Source organism: Rousettus aegyptiacus, unplaced genomic scaffold, assembly GCF_014176215.1.
Source record: "Rousettus aegyptiacus isolate mRouAeg1 unplaced genomic scaffold, mRouAeg1.p scaffold_m13_p_9, whole genome shotgun sequence".
NCBI lineage: Eukaryota > Metazoa > Chordata > Mammalia > Chiroptera > Pteropodidae > Rousettus > Rousettus aegyptiacus.
Window position 1 is genome coordinate 86,311,767 of NW_023416312.1, and position 23,554 is coordinate 86,335,320.

A 23,554-nucleotide genomic window follows, 5' to 3' on the forward strand; every position below is an offset into this window, starting at 1 on the left:
TAAAAGTAGCTTGATTCACATTTTAATTTTCATGCCTTCTCTCTACATTAATACCATATTAACTGTTTAAAAAGTGGAAAGGTCTTTCAGTGGAGCAAGTGATTTCTTGCTTGAGAGCAGTTTGATTTTCTGTTGTCATGAAGATGACTGGTTGTTATGTGTTGTGTAAACATATACTATCTCCTTTTCTTTTTTTACTGAGTTGCTCCAAAAGTGGACTCCCTATTTGGGAGACAGCATGCTGTAAATGGTAGCATCATAAACTCTGAAGCTAGACAGATGCAAATTTATTAGCTGTGAGACCTTGGAAAGGCTCAATAATGTCTTTGAGCTTAGTTTTCTCATCTATAAATTGGGCATGATAGTATCTGCCTTGAGGTGTTGCAGGATTGTTAGGTTATTTTAAGTGTCTACTTTTGGCCAGTCAAGGCTTCATAACTTTTAATCCCCATACAGATGGCCTGGGGATCTTGTTAAACTGCTGACCCTAATTAAGTAGGTCTGGGGTAGGGCCAGAGGAGTCTTCATTGCCAATAAGTACCCATGCTGTTAGTCCACAGGCCATACTTGGAGTCACAGGGTCTAGATATCAATTGTAAAGTGCCTAGCACAGTTAATGCTTAATACATGGTCACCTCAAAATAATCCAACTACTCACTTAAAAATTTCTCGGAAGAAACCCCTTTTCCACACAAGTAATACCAGTCTTCCTGTAGCTAGGTTCCCATTGCCTTTGCAAAATGTCTCACTGAGACTGGCCATGGTGGGTAATCTCTCAGTTGTACTTTCTGCTCAATTTTGCTGTGAATCCCAAACTGCTCTAAATAATAGTCTACCAAGAAAAAGCACACACACACACAAACAGAAAACACCTGTTTCCTAACCTCCTGAGAACAGCAGAAGATACCGATTACCTAGTACAGTGATTATCACCAAAAGCATGTTCATTAGGAGAGCTTTCACTTCAATTCTCTAAATCAATCCATTCCTAACCTTGCCTCCCATGACATGGCCATGCAAAAGTAATTTATCCATCCATCCCAGCATTAAGCACATTTTTTCCCCTTAAGAGCTCACACTTCATTTTTACAAGATGGATTTTGCACTGTTTTTCTCTACCCTGGTGGACTAAAATCTGTCTGCATCCTCATGAAATAATTTCATTTATTAAATCAGGGCTTTCCCCCAACTACCTGCATCATGTCCTAAACTGCCTGGTTTGTGGGTTCATTAAGTAAGTGATTCACAAAGCGATCGCCCAGCTAATTGGGAAATGCATTTAACAAGCTGGACATTCCCCATCATCATCTTCCTTGAACTGGGCCCAGTTTTTATTAGGTACTAAACTGATACGGCCCAGGGTACATGCCACTTTAAATTTTTGGACATCTTTTGATTAACCAAGTGACAGGGGCAAATCAGAGAGAAACTAAATTAACAAAATATAGTAAACAGCCAGTTTGAGTTAGGTTTGTTTGCATTCCCTTGCTCTTTTGGTCAGATAAAGCCTCTCCAAACCATTGTCCTAATTGATTCCTTTTTTTTCTGCCTATTGCTTACCTAAAGGGCCTTTGATGGACAAGGCCTCATCTCAATGGGTGAGTCAACTCTTTGTCTTTTTGTTTGGTATTTAATCCCTAAGAGTAATGTTCTGCTCTGGTATGTTGTTTATCACTTCCAGATTATAGGTGTAGCAAATATTTTCCTAATGAAATAATCACTAACTTGAAATTCTGCTACTGGGATAATAAAGCTAGGCTCTGTGGGGAATCTTCTAGTGTAGCTACATGGTACCAGTCCCAGGCCCCTCTCCAATGTTTTTTGGGTCTATTTAAAATTGTTCCTTTTAAAATGTCAGGGCTTTAGGTGATACTTGAAATCTTCAATCTCTTTCATAATAGCAAAGTTTTGAAACCTCAGCGTTCTATTTCTGTGTTCATGTTGAAACCCTATAGGTGTCTCCTGTGTAGCTGCTATATAGTTTTTCCACTCAATTGAACGAAAATATCTAAGAGACATTCGTTTCCAGAATCCTTTCTAGAAACCTGAAACTTTACAAGCTGACTTTATGCAACTCCTTTCGAGGTGAACTAGGGTGGCAGAATTGTGCAGGCCTAACGATTTTGAGGTGGCATAAACACCTGCAGTGGCAGATAATTAAGAGCTAAGCCATAGCTCTTGCTGTGCGTTTCCTGTTTGCTAACTGCTTTTTAGAATGAATCATATTTGTTTCCACAATAACTACTTCTTTATCTTCTCCCTGGATTAAACTTTGTAATACCTGTGGCCCTTGGTTCCTTCGTCACTACCCTATGTTCGGCCCTTTTAATCATGGCAGGAAAATGTTTTCTTCATGGTAGATGGGTAATAATGGCACACACATCATAGTCAAATATCTCCTTGTAAACTGTCAAAACAACTCCCTTTACCTTGTGGCATACTCATCCTTGCCTTTTCTTGTGAAACCATCTCCTTTCATTTATGAATCAAGCCCACCCTTCAACAGCCAGCTCAGGTCCCCCCAACTGCATTTGTGGATTATGCCACACACTTCGGCACAGAATTGGATCAAGGGCTGCTTGAGGTTCATTTTATTTTCTGCCCTTCCCCCATGCCACCACACTCAAATGTGGGCTGTAAATCCAGACACTGCAGACACACAGTGCATGATCACTTTCCAGGCACCTAGTTCTCAATGATTACAGCCTGTTAAAATGCAACACAGTTTGAATTAAAGGGGAAGACTTAAGTGTGTTGAATTAAGTAATCTCTAATAGTAAGATTCAACTGTTTATGATTCTTGGAATCTACTTTGGAAATTAATTTTTGTGGGGGTCCTTTCACAAAACTAAGAAATCACACTAAGGAGGGGAGGAAAACAACTACCAAGGGGAGACATCGGTTACGAATTTAGTCCTTGATATGAAATACTGCTACTGAGTCATCAAGAATTAACCCCTTCCAAAAGTATAAAAGAATTAATTATCCCATATTGTCTAGCACCTTTATGGTTTCATTTTCTTACATTAAAAATTTTTGATCCATTTGGTATTGATTCTGGTGGAATGCATTGATCCAACTTCATTTTTTTATCTAGATTGCTATCCAGTTGTTTTCATGCCATTTATTGACAAGTATATTTTTTTCTCTACAGTTTTGAAATGATACCTCTATCGTATACTAAATTCCTGGATGTATTTGAGTCCTTTTCTGTACTTCCAATGATTTTCCATTGGTCTATTCATAGGCCAATGCCACAGTGTTGGAATTGCTGGAGTTATATAAATGTTTTAATTTCTGGGAAAAGTTCTCCCTTTACTCTTCTTTTGAAGAATTTTCCTAGCTATCCCTATTTCTCCATATGAACTCTAGAATCAACTTGTCTAGGCAAAAAAAAAAAAGATACCAAAACCTCTTGGAATTCTTATTAAAATTATGTTAAATTTATTTAACTTAGAAAAAGGAAAATATTTATGATGTCAAGAATACCCATACCCAAGAACATCTCAGATTCTTTCTATTCGTTCAAGTATAGTTTTGTGTTCATGAAGAATCTTTATAATTTAAAGGTTTGGGAACTTTTTAAAGTTAAAACCTTTGTTTCTTTTAGTTTAGTTTTTTGCTATTGTATCATTAAATCTCCTAACTGGCGTTTGTGTGTATATATGTATCTATGACTTGTGATCTTGGAGTGGGGTAGAGTTTCTATCTATGATTCAAAATTCAGAAGCCATAAAAGATTAATAAATTCAACTACCTCAGAATAAATGTTAAATGCTAATGATACCACAAGTGAAGAAAAAAATGATAAACTGAAAAGGAATATTTGCAACTCATATCATCGGCAGCTTCTATACATCAATAAGAAAAAACAAAACATACCCACTCACCAGAAAGCAAGAGGTGGAGGACAAAGGATATGAATAAATAGCTCTGTGAAAAGATACTCAACCTCACTTACAAATTAGTAAGAATTAAAACTATACTGAGATTCCATTTCTAATCTACCAGATTGGCAAAACACATGGCTGATAGAACTGGTCAGGAAGGAATTGGTAAAATGAATTATGCTACACGCCATATAAGAAAATACTATACAGCCGTAATAAAAAGAATTAAGATATTCTAATTACTGATATAAAAAAGTTTTCCTGGATATAGTATTAAGCAAAAAAAAAAGGCTGGGTGCAGTATAGTGTATAGAACATGTTACCATTTTTATATAAAAGCATAAAAATAAGGTTTCCCCCACTCTCCTAAAATATTCTTATTTTTATGCTTTTAAAGGAATTGCATCCCTATGAAACCTTTCATAAGCTGAAATGATGTAAAGCAAAGAAGCAATTACTTTAGATCACATCTTGCTAAGGGATGCAAGATTAAAGCACACATGCTCACACAGTTCAAAGCTATGACGATTGATGCTGACATGCTAAGTGTGGTTCCAGGGGAAGGAGCTTGGTGGGCCCACTCTTGCTGTTCAGGGTAAGTGCTGTAAAAGAATGCTATTTTTACTTTTTGCCTTTTTTCATAAAAGCAGAAATCCTCCAGATTTCTTTCAGTTAGGGAAAACAGGTACTAATTAAGTCTTTCTTAAAAGTGAAGAAGTGTAAAGCAAACTTTCAAAAAGCAGGGGATACCTGCATGTATGTGTTTGGATAAAAAAAAACAATAGAAGCATATTTAAACTAATAAAAGTGGTCACTTGTAAGGGGCTGAGTGGAAATGGAATGGGGTGGACAGGGATGAAGCAGAGTAATTTTTCACTGTATACCTTTTTATAGTTTTTGATTTTTGAAGCATGCAACTGTTACTTATTCAATAATTTTTTTTAAATTAACTCCCTTGGTAAATTAAGAAACTTAAGACAGTTTAGCTCACATATTTCACTTATTTTTCCTATTTAACTCATAGGAATAGGAGACAGGTTTAGGAATTAGGAGAGCTAAAACTTTGAGAGGTAACCCAAATAAAAAGTGTAAGTCAATGTGAAACTTGAGTCTCCATTTTCTTTTATTTTAAAGTAATTTTTCTTTACAATGTGCACATACACACATGTGCTCATACACACACATGTGTGCACTTGCACACACACATACACAGGACTTGAGATGGATGGAGAAACAAAGATAGCCTCCAAACATAAGGGTTTTTTTATAAAGTTCAAAATAGATTACATTAACATTTATGTGCTTTTCAGTCATTACACAATGTACAGACATGATCTGTTTAATGATTTATGCTCCCAGAATGGTTAAACAATGAGGATTTCCTATGAAAGAGTATATGTAAAAGCTTTTAGTTTAGAAGCAAAGTAATGTTTCTTGCAAAAACCAACCTCAGGCAAATAGTTTGTGTTTACATATATTCCTCGAGAGTACTATAATAGCAGTGCATAAGTTCATTCTGTAAAAAGATCTAAAAGATGATTTTCAAGAGACTCTTAATGCATTGTGCTCTCAGATAAAAATCCTAAATCAAAAAGAGCAGTTACTATGACAATAACGGTTAAAACAGCAAATATATGTTAGAGATCAGAAGAGGCTATAAAGAAATGTAAATAGTTGTGCTTTGGGGGTTTTTGATAAAGTTGTTTTAGTAGTAAATACAAACTTAAAAAGTGTTTCAGTGACTGTTATAAAATAGACACAAATATCAAGGGTTTTCTATACTTGGTTTAGGGTTCAAAGGTGAAAAATCATCTCACATAAACCACCCGGCATCTGGTAATCCCATCTGGGCTAGTAGCTTACAGTTAGGCAAGAGGCTGGGGAGAAAGATAAAGTGATTTTTTCTTCCTATCAACATAAAGCATTATCCAGAGGTAAAGCCAGGGTGAATGAACTAAACACGTACCTACCCTCCTTTAGAATTCTTAGACCAAATAAAGCACACTGTACTTTTAGGAGGTTTTAAAAAAAATCCCACATGATTGGTATCTGGACCACAGTTTGTTCTGTGATTCAGAAGATGAATTAAATACGTCCTGTGTTCTATGAGCTCTAGGATAAGCATGATTTCTTAGTACTTTGTGCTTTTTAAAAAAAACCCTCTATGCATTAACTGTAAAAGTCTTATTTTATAAACATCATGGCAACTGTTTATAATGATAGAGGACAAAATATAATTTACATAGTAACGCTGATGTTCCTAGCCATGAAATAGATGTAATTTTATTTTTATGCTAGTCAGTTTGCTCTTTTAAGCCTTTAACTTTGAAGAACATGTGACCTTAACAATTAAAGTAAATTAGAAAAAAGATGAGAAAATAACAAATGCTTTAAAGTCTTTTGCACAATAGATTTAGACATAAAAAGAATTTCTTCAAATAATTTTTTAGGTATCACTCAGGAGCATCCTGCTGTCTGTAACATAATGTGCTAGAGTTCTTTGAATAAAATTATAGAGTAATTTAAAATATATATTATACATTTAGAATTATTGTAAATCATTCAATAGTTTATAGCATGTTAATTGAGTGAGATAGAGATAAAAGGCAGTCCATGTTCATATTTTCAAGGTAAATTTACTTGAGAAGTCAATTGAGTTCCTTGCTCATGTTCTAAGGATAGCCATTGTGATAAGACCTGAAAGGTGAAAAAAAGGGAGAACAGTTCAAGATATGCATTTTATAAAATTTTCCATTCAATCATCAATTGTTTAGCCCTCAATGAGCAAATAAAATATGCCACATAGGCAAGCACTCTACCAAGAACTCAAAGTCAATTTGAATTTAGTTGTTATACAGAAGAAATCCAATTTACAGCAATGGGCAGTCACTGGATAGATTTAATTCACTAATGTCTGGCCATAGCTAATTTTTTAACAAATATACCTCCCACTTTGCTCAGTCACATCCACTATAATTGCAGACATGCCATCTTAAAGTGTCAGTAAAGCCAGCTGACTTCATCAACAAAAACAATGCAGGTCCATTTGTATCCCAGGGCCCTAGGGCCACAAAGAGGCAGAAGCATTAGTATTCCTCCTTGGCTTGTCTCCTCTGAAGAAACTCCATACATAAAACCATAAAAAATTAATAATATACTCAGTCCTAAATGAGTATTAAAAACATGAGTGATAAAGTACAGAGATGGAGAATAATCACCTGGGACCAGGGCAGTCAGAAAAGATACCCTAAAAGGTAAAGTTGGAATAAGTCTAAAAGATGGACAGGAAAGATATCTAAGAACAATGAGATGGGCAAGCATTCAGGTGAGGGAAGGTCAAAGGCGTGGAGGTGAGACTAGAATTTTAGATGAGCTTTTGAGGGTCAATAAGTAATCTATCATCTCTAATCAAGGACTTATGTAGGGCAGCAGCTAGACAAGAGTAGCTCAGAGAGGTCTGAAACAGAGTATGGAGAGTCTTAAATGCTACACTATAGAATTATACTTTATTCTATGGACTAATGGGAAGCACTGAAGGTTTTTCAGTAGGGAGTGGTCATGGTAAAATCAAAACAGAATGGAAATCAATCCAACGGCAATACAATTGATGGTTTGAGGGGGAAAGTAATGGGGGACAGGAATAGGAAGAGAAGAGACATATAAGATAGGGAGACAACTGAGAAAACAATTTTGAAGTGAGAAAGAGAGCACCATGAATAATGAGAGAATACTGAAAAGAGTTGGCATCTCAAAGGAGGTGAGAGAAGACTATGAGGAAACAGTCATTCATCACCAGAACACTAATCCTTGACACATGAATAAATTTTTTTCTGAAACTTCTGAACTGCATTTATTAAATTTACAAAGCATTCAACATCAGTTAACTTGAGCTCCAGAAAATATGAAGCAAGTTTCCTTTTTGGAAAAAAGATAACAAAACCCCAAGACTAGGTCAGAAGGGTGTTTGAGGCCAGTCAGAGCTGATAGATTATCAAGTATTTGCTTTAATAGTCATATCTAAGAACATAGAACCTAGTATCTGACACATAGTAGGCTCTCAAAAAATTCTTGCAGATCTAAATCTGAGCAAGAGAGTTAAGGATGGTGATCTCATATTTCCATTTACATGAATAAATTTTTGTTCAGTTAAACTAATTAAGATTCCAAGCCAGGATGACTACAAGAATGACTTAACAGGAAACAAGGGAGCTGCTTTAAAGAGAAAGTTCACAATGTTAAACAAGGCTTCATTGTTCATCTTTATGACTGAATTTACTTTGTCTGTTTCCCTAGGATCAATTCCTAGAAGTAGAAATGTTGTATCATGGAATATATGTATTTTACATGTTTTATACCACTGTGAGTCTGCAAAAGGAAAATAATTGAATATATACAGTATTAAGTACTAGGATAAATAAGCTGAAAGGAAGTAAATGTGAGCCAAAAATTAAATCTTAAAATGTACTTTACCTCAACATGCTTTTAAAGCAATCTTTTATGTTTTTCTAAAAAAAAATCAATCTACCACCACTACCACCACTACCACCTCCAAGCCATAAAAATTGCCTACAAATATGCCCCAAATGTATCTTTAAAACACTTACCTAAGATATAAGCAGCCACTAATTTTTGATTCACACTTAAGTGGAGGTAGAGAGGCACCAGCGATTCCACATCCCCCAGTGTAGGAAGCATCAGAGCTGCAATGCACACCACTCCCAGGAAGACAGTTAGTAAACTAGGTCCTGAGGAGACAGTTCTGTTATCTGTAAAAAGACAAAAATCCCTGAGCTTGCTCCTAAAACAACTTACACAAATGTTTTTTCACATATACTGTCCACCACTCACCAAGATTCTGATTTTGTCTAAATACTCTCATTCCCCATTATTCCCACTCCATGGGGTCTTATCTGCTAGACTTATCTGGAAACCTATAACTTCTGAGTCATTACAGAATGGAATGTTGAAACAGCATTGTGAGGTAGTTAGTTCCTGCTGAAAGGTTACCATTCTGCCACCCAATCACACACACCTTACCATACTCAGTAGAAAGTGTTCGAGCATATATCGATGTGTATGTTTATAAATTACATGCATGAATATTATACTATTAAGCTTAATATAAAACATACAAATAGAATTTTAAAAGAATGGGCTAAAATAGATATACATTGAAGTTCTGATATTTTCTTCTTGTACCTCAATAGATTACTTGTGTGTACTCCATCTGGAGCCCACTACACTACAGCTCTACTACCTTCCAGAAACATCTTAGGTGGGTCTCCAGACAGGTTTGGTCCTAATAACTGCAGCATCCTGCTACCATTTTTGAAAACGTGAAGGTGGCAAAAAGGCACTACTTGAGGGTTTTAAAGTTGCCTATGAAAACTCTTATGCCCTCTGTTCTACCTCCATTTATACCAAAGAAGAAAGCAGCAGAAACAAAATACTAAGTAGATGAATACATTCTAGAGATCTGCTACACATATTGTGCCTATAGTTAACAGTATTGCATTGTACACAAATATTTGTGAACAGGGGAGATCTCATGTTAAATATTCTTCCCACAATAAAATAAAATTTTAAAAACGTTTATTATCTTGCCTGCTATTCTATAGTTCTGGGTTTATGTGTACAATATTCATACTCATATATTTAAGAAACCTAATAACAGCATTTTCTATCATATGGCTTTCCCACTACCTTTCCTTTCATTGAAAGGAATAGCCAACAGCAACACAATCTTTGGATTTTATTAATGCAATAACGCTGTTCATTATTAAATACAGCTTTTCTAAATTATTAATACCTTAGCTGTTGTGTAAAGTTTAATTGAGGCTTGTCAAAACCAGAGAGGTGTGAAAACAAATTCAAATTTTGTAGTGATTATTGCTTGAGATGAAACAATAGCATAAATAGCTAAAAACAAGTCTTATTTTAGTTAATAAATGAAGTATTTTTACATTTATATTTGTTACAAAGATAAATTTTCAAGGAAAACAATTATTTACAACAATTACGCTGCTCACTGCAAACCCACAATAAAGAAAGTTCCGAGGAATTTTTAGTATTTAGAAAAATTCCAAAAACATTTGCTTAAGTGCTTGAAATTTTTGAAAATGGAAATAGCTCTTTTTTGATTGCTGTAAAAATTTTATAAAGATAGAAAAACATAAAGGTTTCTTTGTAATCCTATCTTTCTGGAGAGAAAACACTGTTAATGACTTGGTATAGATCCTTTCAGGATTTATTAATTAATACCCATATAAAAATGTAAAATATCTTTTTCCTAAATGAGACCATATTATACATACTGTTCTATAATTTTTTTATCTCTCACTTAGAAATAAATCTGAACTTCTTTCCATGACAATATATAACCACCTATCATTCTATCAGATCCATGTAAATGCCTGCCTGGCAACACATCTCATGAATATTCATAATTTAGTCAACCCCCAAATGATGGACTTTTAGTTCATTTCAATCTCTTATTATTATAAACAGTGATAAAGAGCATAATTTTCTTAAGCCAAAGGGCACTGATTCCAATATTGCATAGATATAGCAGTTCATTAGTTAATGCAATCAAGACAAACTAAGATTCAGATGCATCTTTTTAAAACATCTTTTTAATAACGTAGGTTTTGGTGTTTTGTAAAAGTATGTTTTGTGGTTTCCTCTTAGTTAAATTTCTATTAAATGAAAAAAAATTAAGTGTATGAGATTATAGGTGCTTTTAAAAATTTATTGCTATATGTCTTTATATAATAAACTTAAGAAACTTCTCATTTTACTGCCTTTCGATATGTTTTAAAATCCAAATTTTCATGATATAGCTATAGCCTTCAACCATTTTCCAGCTAGCTCAGAGCCTCACAACATTGTTGCACTTGTAATATGTCTAATAAACACTTTCCAAGCTACAGACATGAAAAAATAATGCCATTTCAAAACTCCCCCCAAAACAATCTTGATTTTTTTCAACATTTTAGTTCAGAGAAACTTAATGAAAAACCTTTGACTTCTACATACTGGAAACCACACATAGTTTACTACAATCATGTGCCACATAACAATGTTTTGGTCAACTACAGATGGCATGTGCAACAGTGGTCCCATAAGATTATAACGGAGCTGAACAATTCTTATTATTTAATGATGTTGTAGCCATCATAATCTCATAATGTAATGTACTACTCACGGGTTTTTGGTGATGTTGGGGTAAACAAACCTACTGTGCTATCACTCACATAAAAGTATAGCACATACACTTATGTACAGTATATAGTATTGATAATGATAATAAACCACCATGTTACTAGTTTCTGTATTTACTATATTATACTTTTTATCATTATTTTAGGGTTTATTCTTTCTACTTATAAAATAAAGTTTGCTGTAAAACAGTATGCTGTATTATACCAGTGGTGGTGGTCTCACAGGTCTTGCATGTTTCCTGATTGCATCATTTTCTCTTGTGCTTGAGTTCCAATCTCATGTTATTCTGTACAGTAACATGCAGTATAGATTTGTAGCCTAGGAGTGTTAGGCAATAACATATGGCCTAGGTGTGTAGTAGGCTATACTACCTAGGTTTATGTAAGTGCATTCTATGATATTCACAGAACAAAACTGTCTAATAACACATTTCTCAGAACGTATCCCAGTCATTACATGGTGCATCACTGTATTAATTTAATAGTTAAAAATATCATTTTTTCATCATAGACTAAATCAATCACCATTATACACTATTAAAGGAGAAAACATTACTCAGTTTCCTGTGATAACTACCCACAAATAGGACATGTTGGCCAAGAATGGATATGAGACTGTTCTGGTATTGCCTTTGCTCTATAGGGTGGCAATTGCAGTGGAAAACTTGTAAGGCAAAGATAACCAACCCAACAGACCTTACCAGATAAGAAGTCCAGCTTCCTAGTGTAGCCCATGCATACATTTCCTGTGTAACTTTAGCTAGTTCTTCTTATCCACGGGTTCCACATCTGCAGATTCAACCACCCTTGATTTAAAGTTGGTTAAATCCAAGGATATGCAACAAATGGGTATGGAGGGCCAAATAAGGTACTTGAGAATCTGCAAATCTTGTTACCTGAGCAGGGGGCAAGGTGTGATTCCTGGAACCTATCTCCCTTGGACACCAAGGGACAGATGTGCTCTGTGCTTAGGACACAATGGTGAACGAAACAAATAAGGTATCTGCTATCATTGAGCTTCTTGACATGGATGGCTTAGAAAGAGTTTTTTTTTCAAAACAGAGATAACCATGTGTTATTCCAAAACCACCTATCTTCATTCATCTACTCCAACTTTATAATTAGAAGAATGCTTTAATATATTGCAGATACCAAATGTTCATTATAAAAATAAGAATAAAGTGCTCAGTTAATACACATTACAATTATTTAGCCTTTTAGAGTGATTTTTCACCTGAAGTCTAATAAATTTAAAAATAAAAGGGGAAAAATATATATAACTAAACATGTAACCCTTAATATTCTTGACTATTAAACTGTTCTGTTAAATATAAAAATGAGCTCCAAGGACCACTTTATTTTAAGTTATGAATTTAACATCAAACAACAAATACTCATTACATGGCCTTCTTTGTTCTAAACAAGGCATTTTAAAGGGGAATCTTGCATTTGATAAATATTTATAAGTCACCTTAATATTGATCTGAGATCAAGGTAACATTTGACAGAGGATCTCTTTCACCTTCAAAATAAGAAAAGCTGGTCCTGTCAATCAATAATAGTTGCTGAGAAGAAAACAATCTACTAGCTACTACCTTGTCCCTAGTATGTGTATCACCAGAAAATGTAGGCACTCCCTACATGGACTGAGAAGCCTCTTGGCTACAGTAAATCAAAGAGGCATTACCTCCTGTGATATCAAAATAAACATGCTAAGATAAACAAACTGATAGGGATCTATGAATTAATATAACGACAAGTAGACTTTTTAAATTCCTCATATATAATGTGGCAATTTCAAACACAGCTGATGTCACATTCATATATCACTATCAAATTTCCATGTTTTTATATGGAAAATTTTATCTTCCTCCTCTTATAATAGGGTTGAGGGGGATAATGAGAAGTTAAGAAGGAAGGAGAATGATGTCCAAAGAGCTGAAGATGAGGATAGTGTCAATGCTGAAAGAATATATCATAACACTTCTGAATATCTAAGCTGGAAGGAAATGAGGAATGGAGAGGGATTCAATTAATAGCCCACAGGGGATATTATAATCCACTTAGTTTAATTAACTTCAACTTTAATGAGATTTTTTTTTCAAAATAATATGAACAGTGCACCAAGCTTGGCTTATTGCCAAACACAATCTCTCCTTCTTTAAACTAATTAAATGAGAAAGGATACAGGAAAGTCACAAAAACAAAAGTATATAATTGCCAAATTATGCTAGTATTATAAAGTATGGTACCTGCATTCTCAGGTTTTATAGATTTAAAAGGTCATGACAACATTTGCCCTCTCCTTACAGCCTCATCTAGTCTTCTCTCCTCTGAAAGTCCAGCTCTAGGACTTAGGATTGATTTTAGGTACAGATCTCTAAGTTCGGTTTTGAAGTAGTTGATTAGGTTTAAAGTGGCAGATTATTTTTCTAGTAATTATTATTGGCTCCCTGATTTTAAAGTTAGAAAAGTATAAGACTTCAATAGGCCTTCAAAAACAACTCAAAATTACCTGGTTGAAACGACTGCTCAAAAAATAAACTTTCACTTAAATGTTCCTTTATTCTTTTTTCTTCTTCTTCCTTTTGTTGTTCTTTTGCAGAAGGGAGAAGGGTAGCCACAACCTCTTTCCTTCCTAAAGCCTTCCTCTGGCTTTGCTCAGAAACTTGGAGACGGAATTTGTCTATTACACCATAGTGACAGGATCGAACATCTCTATGACGAATCACACTGAAAGCATTCAAAAATAACAAATACTGATTAGGTTTCTGAGAGCTTGTCAAACAGAATTCCGCAAGAGATTTCATACATTAAAACAATATTAACTGACTATAACCAAATACTCAAATACAGAAATTTGCTAATGATGTTAAAAAAAATCACAGTAAAACCCAAAAAGAAATAGCTAATTCTAAAATATTTGATGGAAACACACACTCTAAAACATAGAATAAAAGTAAAAAAATTCCTTTGGGCAACGGCATTTTTTTCTGAATATCTGTATACAGTAATATTTACTAAATAAGATACATTAAATTGTTTCTTCCCCACAGAAGTCTCATGAATTTCTATTGCCACTTATTGTTTAAGTAATTAATCTTACCCTAGACTTAAAGTCCATGCACACAGGTAAAAATAAGCAATTTCATAAGTAAGTAATCCAGTATGACCAATCCAACAGAAGGCTAACAATACACTTCTGTATCTCTGAAGAGAAAAGAGTATAAAGCACTTCAATTTTTATGAGAGTTATTTGCAATTCCATTTATTTTACTTTGTTCTTAATAGAGAACACAGAACAATTAGGTTAAAAGTATTTATTTGGCAAGAGACTACATTTCTTTGAATTGTTCTTGCTTATTGTATACTGAATGAAAATCAAAAGAAATGTGCAAAAATACATCCTCAAAGGTAAACCATTTTAAGGCTTTGAGATGATGAAATGTATTCAAAAGAAAAGACTTCTGTTTCTCATTCTCACAGATTTAAACAGATATAGATTAGTTGGTGGCTTAAATTCAGGGCTGGTCAATGGGTCCATCTGGTCACTACCAGTTCTGAAGTAAAAATTAAATATGGAAAGCTTTAACAAACAATCATTAATTTGATACTCTAAGATAAAATTATCTGGAAGAGCTCAGATAACCTTTTACAGATGAGTAGTTGCATACTTGCTTCCTGTTTGTATAGCTTAACTTCCAAGCTTATTAACTGAATCATTGCAGATGAACTTATATACCACTGTTCTGAGAATGTAGTATTATTAGTTTCCCAAATGTCAGTATAATAGCAAGATGTTCCAAAGAAAGCTAAATTCCCTATTATAGAAAAATTTAAATGAATAAGTTAGAACTTTAACCTTCATAAATATCCCGGTTATGACTAAAAGCACAACGATGAGGAAATGTTTATGGAAATATTAATACACGCATCGGTCCCAACATAATGAAATGTTAAGTATTTGGTCAACCTGTTCAGAATCTTAGAAACTTCTTAACAAGAATTTTGATAAACTAAAACTTTCAACAAAAATTCAACATATAATAAATGCCTATGTGGGAACAGCTTCAAGAAAAGACCTCTTTCAAGTTACACACATAAATATTAACACACTTAAAACATGTTACCAGGAAGTGATTGGGACTTACATATCCACACAACACTGAGGCTTTACTGCACCTGCAGCATCAACGACAACATACTTATTTGGAGTAGTACACAAAACTGAAAGAAAAAGTCACAATGGTCATTAGTGTTTTTTTTTTTTAAAAATTAGTTTTTACAAGTAAAAAATTAGTAGAGATAGTTAAAAGCCATCAAATAGACCTAGGAGACTCACCTTTGAACTTTAAGGCAAATTCATAGGGATTATATAGAGTCAACACTTGCTTATGTGTTGACTGGTCATCTGCATAAAATATTAGCTCCGTGGGAAACACAAAAACAGGAAGACTTCCTTCCACTAACTCTGGATGTCTTTTATGTTGATGCATTGGCACTGAATCCTCCTTGCTGCAGCTTCTGTTTTTACACACTCAAATCTATTTTGGACTTTTCTTAAAGTCGGTTAAAAACACCAAAGCATTTTGGCAATCTAGAAAGAGAAGAAAAGAAAAAGAAAACTGAATGATAAAATGGTTTTCATTTGCTGTACTGCCAACAAAAAGCGTATTCAGCGTGCATTAAAATAGGCCCCCAAATCATTTAAACACAACTTTTGACTTTTCCTCTTGGCATACTTATAAGCTTTTACCAAACTATGCTCCCTTCACATTCAAGATTTCAACCTATGATAAAGAACATACTCGATTGAAGGAATAAAGGAGGTGTTCTACCTGAAATTAATCACCTTTCAAAGAGGTGAGATCAATGGAACACTCTTCTTAAACCTCAGATTATTTAAAAACAACTAATTTTGAGAGCCAATCGGAATTCTTAAAGACTAAAAAATGTAAAACAAAGTAAGTTTCCATGATTTATGGGATAAAAACATGAGAATCATTTTTACACTCATCGCAACAATGCTTTAGTTAGCGCCTTCTGGCAGCACAGGTGGGAGATTAATCTTTTTTCTACTGAAACCCAAGATAAACAAAAAATATCTGGAAGGGAAGCCAAATATCCAAACTTGCTAAACAGGCCATGGAGTTTTCTATGAAAATTCAGTCAGTAAGTAGACCTTGGCATTCCAGTGGCACTGTGCCTCCCCTCCTACGTCAAATACACAGGCTTCATGAGAGCTATTTTTTCCAACTTCAAAGACCTTTTTGGATTCCTTCTGGGGTTCTTGAATATGTTCCAGATAGTTCTAACTGGCAGAAGTCTTACTGATAAGTGCTGTTTCTGTATTTATTTCCTGATCTAATTTTAAGCAACAAAATACTAATTTAGCTAGCCCCGGGTGACTTTTTAAAATAAAATACAAAAGCTAAAACATACAATCACAGAAATTGTCTGATTTTCACCCTGTAGATCATAACTTTAAAAGAGACCATAAAGTATCTTGCATTAAGGTTCTCATACATTCAAAGAGAAATGTAACAAATGATTAGATTGTGTGGGACACATGTGCTCTGATTCTGATTGAAGCCTTTCCACTGTTTATCAAATATAATACTATATAGTCATGTATGTAAATTTTTCTTTTCTTCCAGCTGAATACCTATTTTAGGCCTGGAACTATGTCAGGAGTTGCACAAAGATACAGAGATGAATAATGCACAAGCCCTGTCCTCAAGAAACTCAAGTCTTATTGATGAAACAAAATAAATATTTAAGCTACCTCTAGTACAATGAATACTGTTGTATACGAAGTACTAGGGAATTAGAAGACTACGTGAATAATTTTACCCAGAAGAAAGGCCAGGATATGGCATTTGAGGTAATCTCTAAAGAAAAGAAGGGTACACGCTTCTGTGCTAGAGATTGGGGGTATAGGTAGGGAGGGCATTCAGGCATAGGGAACAGCATAAGCAAAGGTGCAGAAACGTGAAGGTAAGGGAGAACTCTGAGAAGGGCTTAATCCATAAGCTGTCCCAGATCATCATGCTACTTCATATCCATATACTTTATGGTATGCATGCAGCTCATAACAGTTGTTTTTTTTTTACTGAGCTGAAAGGGCCTATAGACATTTTTATTTGTAATAATATATAGCATTTGTATAATTCATAACAGATTATAAACTTTTCATTAATTATATACACGGAATGAATGAATATATATAAAGCTTTTAGCAGTTACTGTAGGCCAAGCAATGGTCTAAGTGTTTGTTTGTTGTTGTTATTAGGAAGAGACCAGACTAAGACAAAAAAATATCGGCAGACCACCTCCTTCCTAATAGTATTCTTTCCACTATATCAAACGTACTGTCCATTTCAATAAAAGATTATTCTGAAAAACATCTGATAAAAAAATTATAATTTTAAGTTATTTGCCATGAATTTCTTTTCCTAAGAGCCAGACACACTTGTATTTGGATAATGCGCTCTCATAAGTTTGGTATCTTCTTTTTTTCAATAGAAAATAATAAGCTCTATAATTACTTTCTCAGTAAGCTTGGCTATCAGGAATAGACCATCTAAATTTGGCATCACTGAATAATATTAACTTCTCATTCTAAAACAAGATGAGAAGTTAGCTTATGATAAAAGGTGGAATCTCTGATTTGTAGAAGCCAGTTTGGTCAATAAATGTTAATAAAAGTGGGTATACATCTAGGAAAAAAAAAGTTGAATTCATCTCTCACTCCTTATAAAATTCCAAAACTTTATTAGGGTAAATTCCAAATGGATCAAAGCTTTAAATGTACAGAAATAAAATGATAAAACACTAGAAACCATGGGAAATCTATTTTTTATAATCAGGCTTTCTAACAACCAGAAACTAAAAACTGATATTGATAAATTCAACTACATAAAAATTCCTAAAATTCTGCATGGCAAAAAACTTTTTAAGCAAAACCAACAGAATATTTTCAATCCATATTATAGGCAATGTCTAATTTCCCTACTATATAGAGAAGGCCTACAAATCATTATAAAAAATACAACTCAATATAAAAATGAGCAAACACTATAATATTTTATAGAAAAGGACAAATTTTTAAACTTACACAAGGTTGTATAATATCATTCACAAGAAATATGGACTAAAGCTATACTGAAATAAATATTTTTACTTGTCAAATTGGCAAAAATCAAAAAGTTTGACAGTACAAGGTGGAGCAGTCAGGCATGTTCCTAATATTGCTGGCAGGGAGATAAATTCGCACATCCACTATATCTGCCAAAATTAAATGCACATTGTAAGGCAGGAGCCTCAGGTCTGGAACTTACTCCTGAGTTTGGATATTCCAGAAAAGCCACCAGGAGGACCAGAGAGGTGAGAAATGCTGTTTATTACTCACAAGGCAGGGAAGCTTCGGCAGCGGCTGCTTGGAGCTGCAGGAAAAAGCTGCAGCTGACCAAGAGCAAGCAGTTTTTTATGCCCACAAGCAGAGGTAGTGTTAATCTTATTGAGGTAGCAGCCGCATTCTCAGAGGATGGGAGCAAGGTGTGCTGCTTGGTTACAGGAGCAGATAATGTCCATGGGAGCAGCAGAAAATGTCCTTAGGAGTGGGCGTTGCTGAAAGCTCTTTGTGCACTGTCTTCCTTGGCTGCTGGCCAGGCAGCTATCAGTCTCCTGAGTATGTGGAGCGGCTATGTTCTGAGTTAACCCTACACTTCACCCCAATATAGCTCCTCCATCTCATATTCTTCACGTCACCTCTTCCAGACAGGAGGTCCATGGATTATTGGAGCATTTGCATATTGCATCCATATATCACAAATAAAGACTACATCCTAACACTAACAACAATACACATAAGCCAAGCAGTCCTGTTACCAGGTAATGGCCCCAATGGCTCAAGGAGGGCCACCAATTGGTTAAGGGCTTTGTTTCAAGTACTGCAACACATGAGGCTACAATTCCTGTTACAACTCCCACCAGTTTCTTGATCATCCCTCAATATTGAGGGAAGAAAGGCAACAACCGCTATGGCTGCTTTTTGCTAAAAAGAGGCAGAGTTCAGGGGTTAGAGAATGAAACTATCCTACATTCCAGTGAATGTATTGTTAGTTTTTGGTTTACTATGACTACAAAGCAACTTTCTACATTAGTCTACTTATTTGAGTCTCAACTTCCCCAGAGGTATTACTGTAGGTTTAGCAGGTTGTATTAGCGATTGTATAGATGCCTCCTATGTCAATGAAAACAAAAGGAAAACAAAGGTTAATAATTGGAGCAAATTATAAACCAGCTTCTGAGTTTGTAAGGCTGTCAGTAAAGATTTCTAGATATAAGGCTGGAAGCATCTTCCACAACTTGAAATCTCCTTGATGGTGTCCTCAGACATCAAGGCAAACTCTTAGAGTGACCCACATAGCAACAGTCACTGAGATTGTTCAAACATAAGCTATTGTGACAATCTCTTTAATTTTATATTAAGTTGTCCATCTTTAACTTGCATGGCTTGGAAAAAGCAGTTATAGTTTTCGATAATTCCTAAAGGATGGAAAAAACACTACAAATTAAAAACACGTTTGAAAATCCACAGAGAGACTGGAGAAAACTAAAAGAATTGAGGATTCTGTTCAATTTACAAGTAGAAAATAAAATAAAACCTAAAAGACAATGAATAGCATAAGAATCTAATGTTTACCTAGGTATATTTCAATTTTTTAAGTTAATATTTTTTATTTTTCAGTTATACTGGGCATACAATACTATATTAGTTTCAGGTATACAACATGATTAGACATCTGTATAACTCACAAAGTGATCACCCCAGTAAATCTAGTGCCCCTCTGACACCATATATAGTTATAATATTATTGGCTATATTCCTTATGCTATACATCATATCTCTATGATTATTGTGTAATTACCAATTTGTACTTCTTAACCCTTTCCCTTTTTCACCAATACCCCAAACCCTCTCCCATCAGGTAACCCTCAAATTGTTCTCTATGAGGTTTTTTTTTGGTTCTTTAGATTCCACATGTGTGTGCAATCATATGGCATTTGTCTACCTCTATCTGACTTACTGCACTTAGCACAATACCCTCTAGGTCCTTCATGAAATATCTTTTTCCATCCCATTACTTTTAGTTTGTGTGTGCCTTTTAATCTGAAGTAAGTCTCTTTTGTAGGTAGTATATGTAAGGGTCTTGTTTTCTTATCCATTCAGCCACCCCATCTTTTGATTGGAGCATTTAATTATTTTTCATTTGATGTACTTGTTAATAGATGTGCAGTTACTACCATTCTTTATTTATGTATTTTTTCTTCTTATTTTTCCCCCTCTTTAATCCCTGCCCCCACTTCCACCCCTGACCAAGGGATGTTGCCATCTCCTTTTTTATCAATAACTGGATCTCTGAAGGCGGAGTGTCTCCTCCCACATGCTTACGGCGCACACCCGGGGTATAGTCCGTGGCTCCATCTGGGGCACAAACCCAGGATCTTCTGCGTGTAAAGCAGACGTGCTAACCATTACACTATGGAGCCACCCCTATTTTTTCTTCTTAAAGAAGTCCTTCTAGCATTTCCTGTAATACTGGCTTGGTGGTGATGAACTCCTTTAGCTTTTTCTTGTCTAGAAAACTCTTTATCTGTCCTTTGATTCCAACTGATAACTTTGCTGGGTAAAGTAATCTTGATTGTAGGTCCTGGGTTTTCATCACATGGGATATTTTGTGCCAAGCCATTCCAGCTTGTAAAGTTCTGTTGAGGAATCAGCTGCCAGTCTTATGGGAGCTCCCTTGTATATAATTAATTGCTTTTCTCTTGCTGCTTTTAAGATTCTCTCTTTGAATTTAACCTTTGACATTTTAATTATGATGTGTCTTGGTGTGGGCCTCTTTGAGTTTCTCTTTCTTGAGACTCCCTGAGCTTCCTGGGGTTGTATGTATATTTCCCCCACCAGATTAAGGAAATTTTCTGTCATTATTTCTTCAAATAGGTTTTCAATTCCTTGCTCTCCTCCTCTGGTACCCCTATGATGTGAATGTTGTTATACTTGACAGTGCCTCAGAGTCTTCTTAAGCTACTCTCATTTTGAGGGAGGGATTCTTTTTTCTTGTTGCTGTTATGATTGGGTGTCCTCTGCTACTCCATCCTCTATGTTACTGATTCGATCCTCCATTTCCTCTACTCTGTTGATTCCCTCTAATGTACTCTTCATCTCAGATATCGTATTGTTCATTTTTTGGTTTTCCATCTCCATTTTTATGTTTTCTATTTCTTTGTAAAAGTTCTCATTGAGTCCATCTACTCTTCCCATAAGTTCCTTGAGCATCCTTACAACTAGTGTTTTTGAACTCTGCTTCTGGTATATTCCTTGTCTCCATTTTGGTAAATTCTTCTTCTGGAGTTTTGTTCTGTTCTTTCATGTGGGACATGCTTGTCTTCCCATTTTGTTTGTCTGTTTCTATATAGGTAGGGCTCCTAAGTCTTCCAGTCTTAGAGAAGCTTTGTGTAGGCGTGTTGTGGGGCCCCTTGACACAGACCTGGGAGGAGTCTAGCTACAGGCCAAGTTCAGCCATAGCCTGTGTACCTCCAGGGCCACCTGTTAAGAGTCACCAAGCAATCCACATATGGCTGCCACCTTTGTAGGGCTTGAGGCTGCTCAGCAAGAGGTACAGGGCACACTAAGACCAGATGCTGCTTCTTGGAGTTTTGTGAGCCTGTGAGAGATTTTATGAAAGTCTGCAGCAGGAGCCAAGACAGCTGTATGGAATAAATCACTGGAAGTGGCTTGGGTGGGCCCACAAGTGGGGGGGGGGGCAGCAGAGTCTCAAGGAATCCCCTGGGCAAAGTGACCTGTGTTATCCAGGTCCACGGTGCCTGCATCTGCAGCCTGGGTGTAGGGAGGACTCAACAAAGGAACAATGGCTTCTACCTGCACCTCTATCTGGGAGCAAGCCATCCCTCTAGCCCTCGTCCTGAAGCCCGACATCTCAGTGCCTCCCCGCAGGTCCCTGGCGCCCCTCAAGCAACTGCCCCAGCACTGGAGCTCAGAGCAAGTGATTCCATCAGCAAGTAAGGCCAGGCATGGGCCCTGTAAGAGAAATGTCTGTGACTCCTATAGTCCTCCGTCTTACTCAGCTGCAACTTCTGATGGTTTTCAGTCAGAGATTGTGGGGGCCCCTCTTCCTAGCACTGGAACCCTGGGCTGGAGAGCCCAGTGTGTGGCTGGGACCCCTTGCTCCTCAGGTCTGGGAGGTGGCTCTGCAGCCAAGATAGCCTTCCTGATTCTCAATCACCACACACAGTTGTGGGACCCAGCCATTTCACATCTCTGCCCTTCCTACTATTTTGAGGTGACCTGTTATTTGAGGTGACTTAGTTGTTGGGCTTCTGTTCAGTCAGACCTCTGGTGAATCCGCATACTGGTTCCTCTGTAGTTTTGTTATAATTTCGGTGTGATTGCTAGAGGAGGTGTTAACAGCCACTACCTTCTAACACCATCTTGAATCCCCCCATATTTCAATTTTTATCAAGACATATTTTTTTTCTCTCCTCTCCAACTACCCCCTATATTTACCAAAGATAGCCAAATTAAGATTCATTAATTTGCAAAATAAGTTGTTTCAATAAACTTGGCCTAACATTTGCATAATCCCAGCAAGAATTTTAATTAACCAGATTGGCACTTTTAATTCTGCTTTGCTGGAATTTTACAAGGAATCTTCAGATTGTTCTTAAAAGGCTTTGCAAAGCCAGAAAAGCCAAAGGACGGACCTGCCCTCAGAGGACGCCTGCAACACCTATAGTTTTCAGGTGAGTTCCTCTCTTCTTGAGATCTCCAAAATATCTCGAGATTCTTGCACCTGCCAAGAAGTGACATTCTTTACTCAAATAGGAAGGCTGCTGGGAACCAGGAGAGCCAGGTACCAGGCCAATATTCCCAAAGGCTTTTATTGGCTTCCATAAGTCAATCTTAATTCCATAAAGTTTGGTCATATCTGAGTCTCTGCATTTCTCTCAAATATGACACTCCAGTCAAAGGCTTGGTAATAAAAACTAGTTTCCAATCATGTCCTGTTATAAAGAGAACAGATTCTTATTGAACTTATACAAATAATCAGATTGCCATGAAAGTAAGAATACTCACTAAAAGTGTTTGGATTCTGGATGGGTAAGTAGGGAGGAAAAGGAACACTCCAATTATGCACAATTATTAGCAAAACCTAGTTCTTACTATTGTGGAGATTCAATTTCCTTAAGTAGCCATAGAACATAGAACATGGAAAATGATTTTGATAAAAAAAATAAAAATAAAAATTGTTTTTTTCAGGAAGGAAAACCTTTTCCATAATATCAGTAGCAGACTAATAGTCCAAGAAACTCTTTCTTATTTAGCAGAGGGAGAAAACACAACTCTGATTTTGTATT

At 35.7% G+C, this 23,554-nt stretch overlaps 1 protein-coding gene across 2 annotated transcripts in view; it reads right to left on the reverse strand.

Moving 5' to 3' along the window:
- Positions 1 to 4,989: 4,989 nt before the first annotated feature.
- MOSPD1 (motile sperm domain containing 1) overlaps positions 4,990 to 23,554 on the reverse strand; it is a 35,095-nt gene continuing 16,530 nt past the window's right edge. Inside the window, exons 2-6 of one of the 2 annotated variants that reach the window (XM_016123577.2) lie at positions 15,453 to 15,707; positions 15,262 to 15,337; positions 13,626 to 13,843; positions 8,495 to 8,656; positions 4,990 to 6,587 (exon numbers count right to left, since the gene is read on the reverse strand). In XM_016123577.2, the coding sequence (XP_015979063.1) occupies positions 6,556 to 6,587; positions 8,495 to 8,656; positions 13,626 to 13,843; positions 15,262 to 15,337; positions 15,453 to 15,606 (642 nt within the window). In that variant the 5' untranslated portion in view covers positions 15,607 to 15,707 and the 3' untranslated portion in view covers positions 4,990 to 6,555. The remainder of the gene's footprint in view (positions 6,588 to 8,494; positions 8,657 to 13,625; positions 13,844 to 15,261; positions 15,338 to 15,452; positions 15,708 to 23,554) is intronic. The other variant, XM_016123575.2, reaches the window with a different exon arrangement.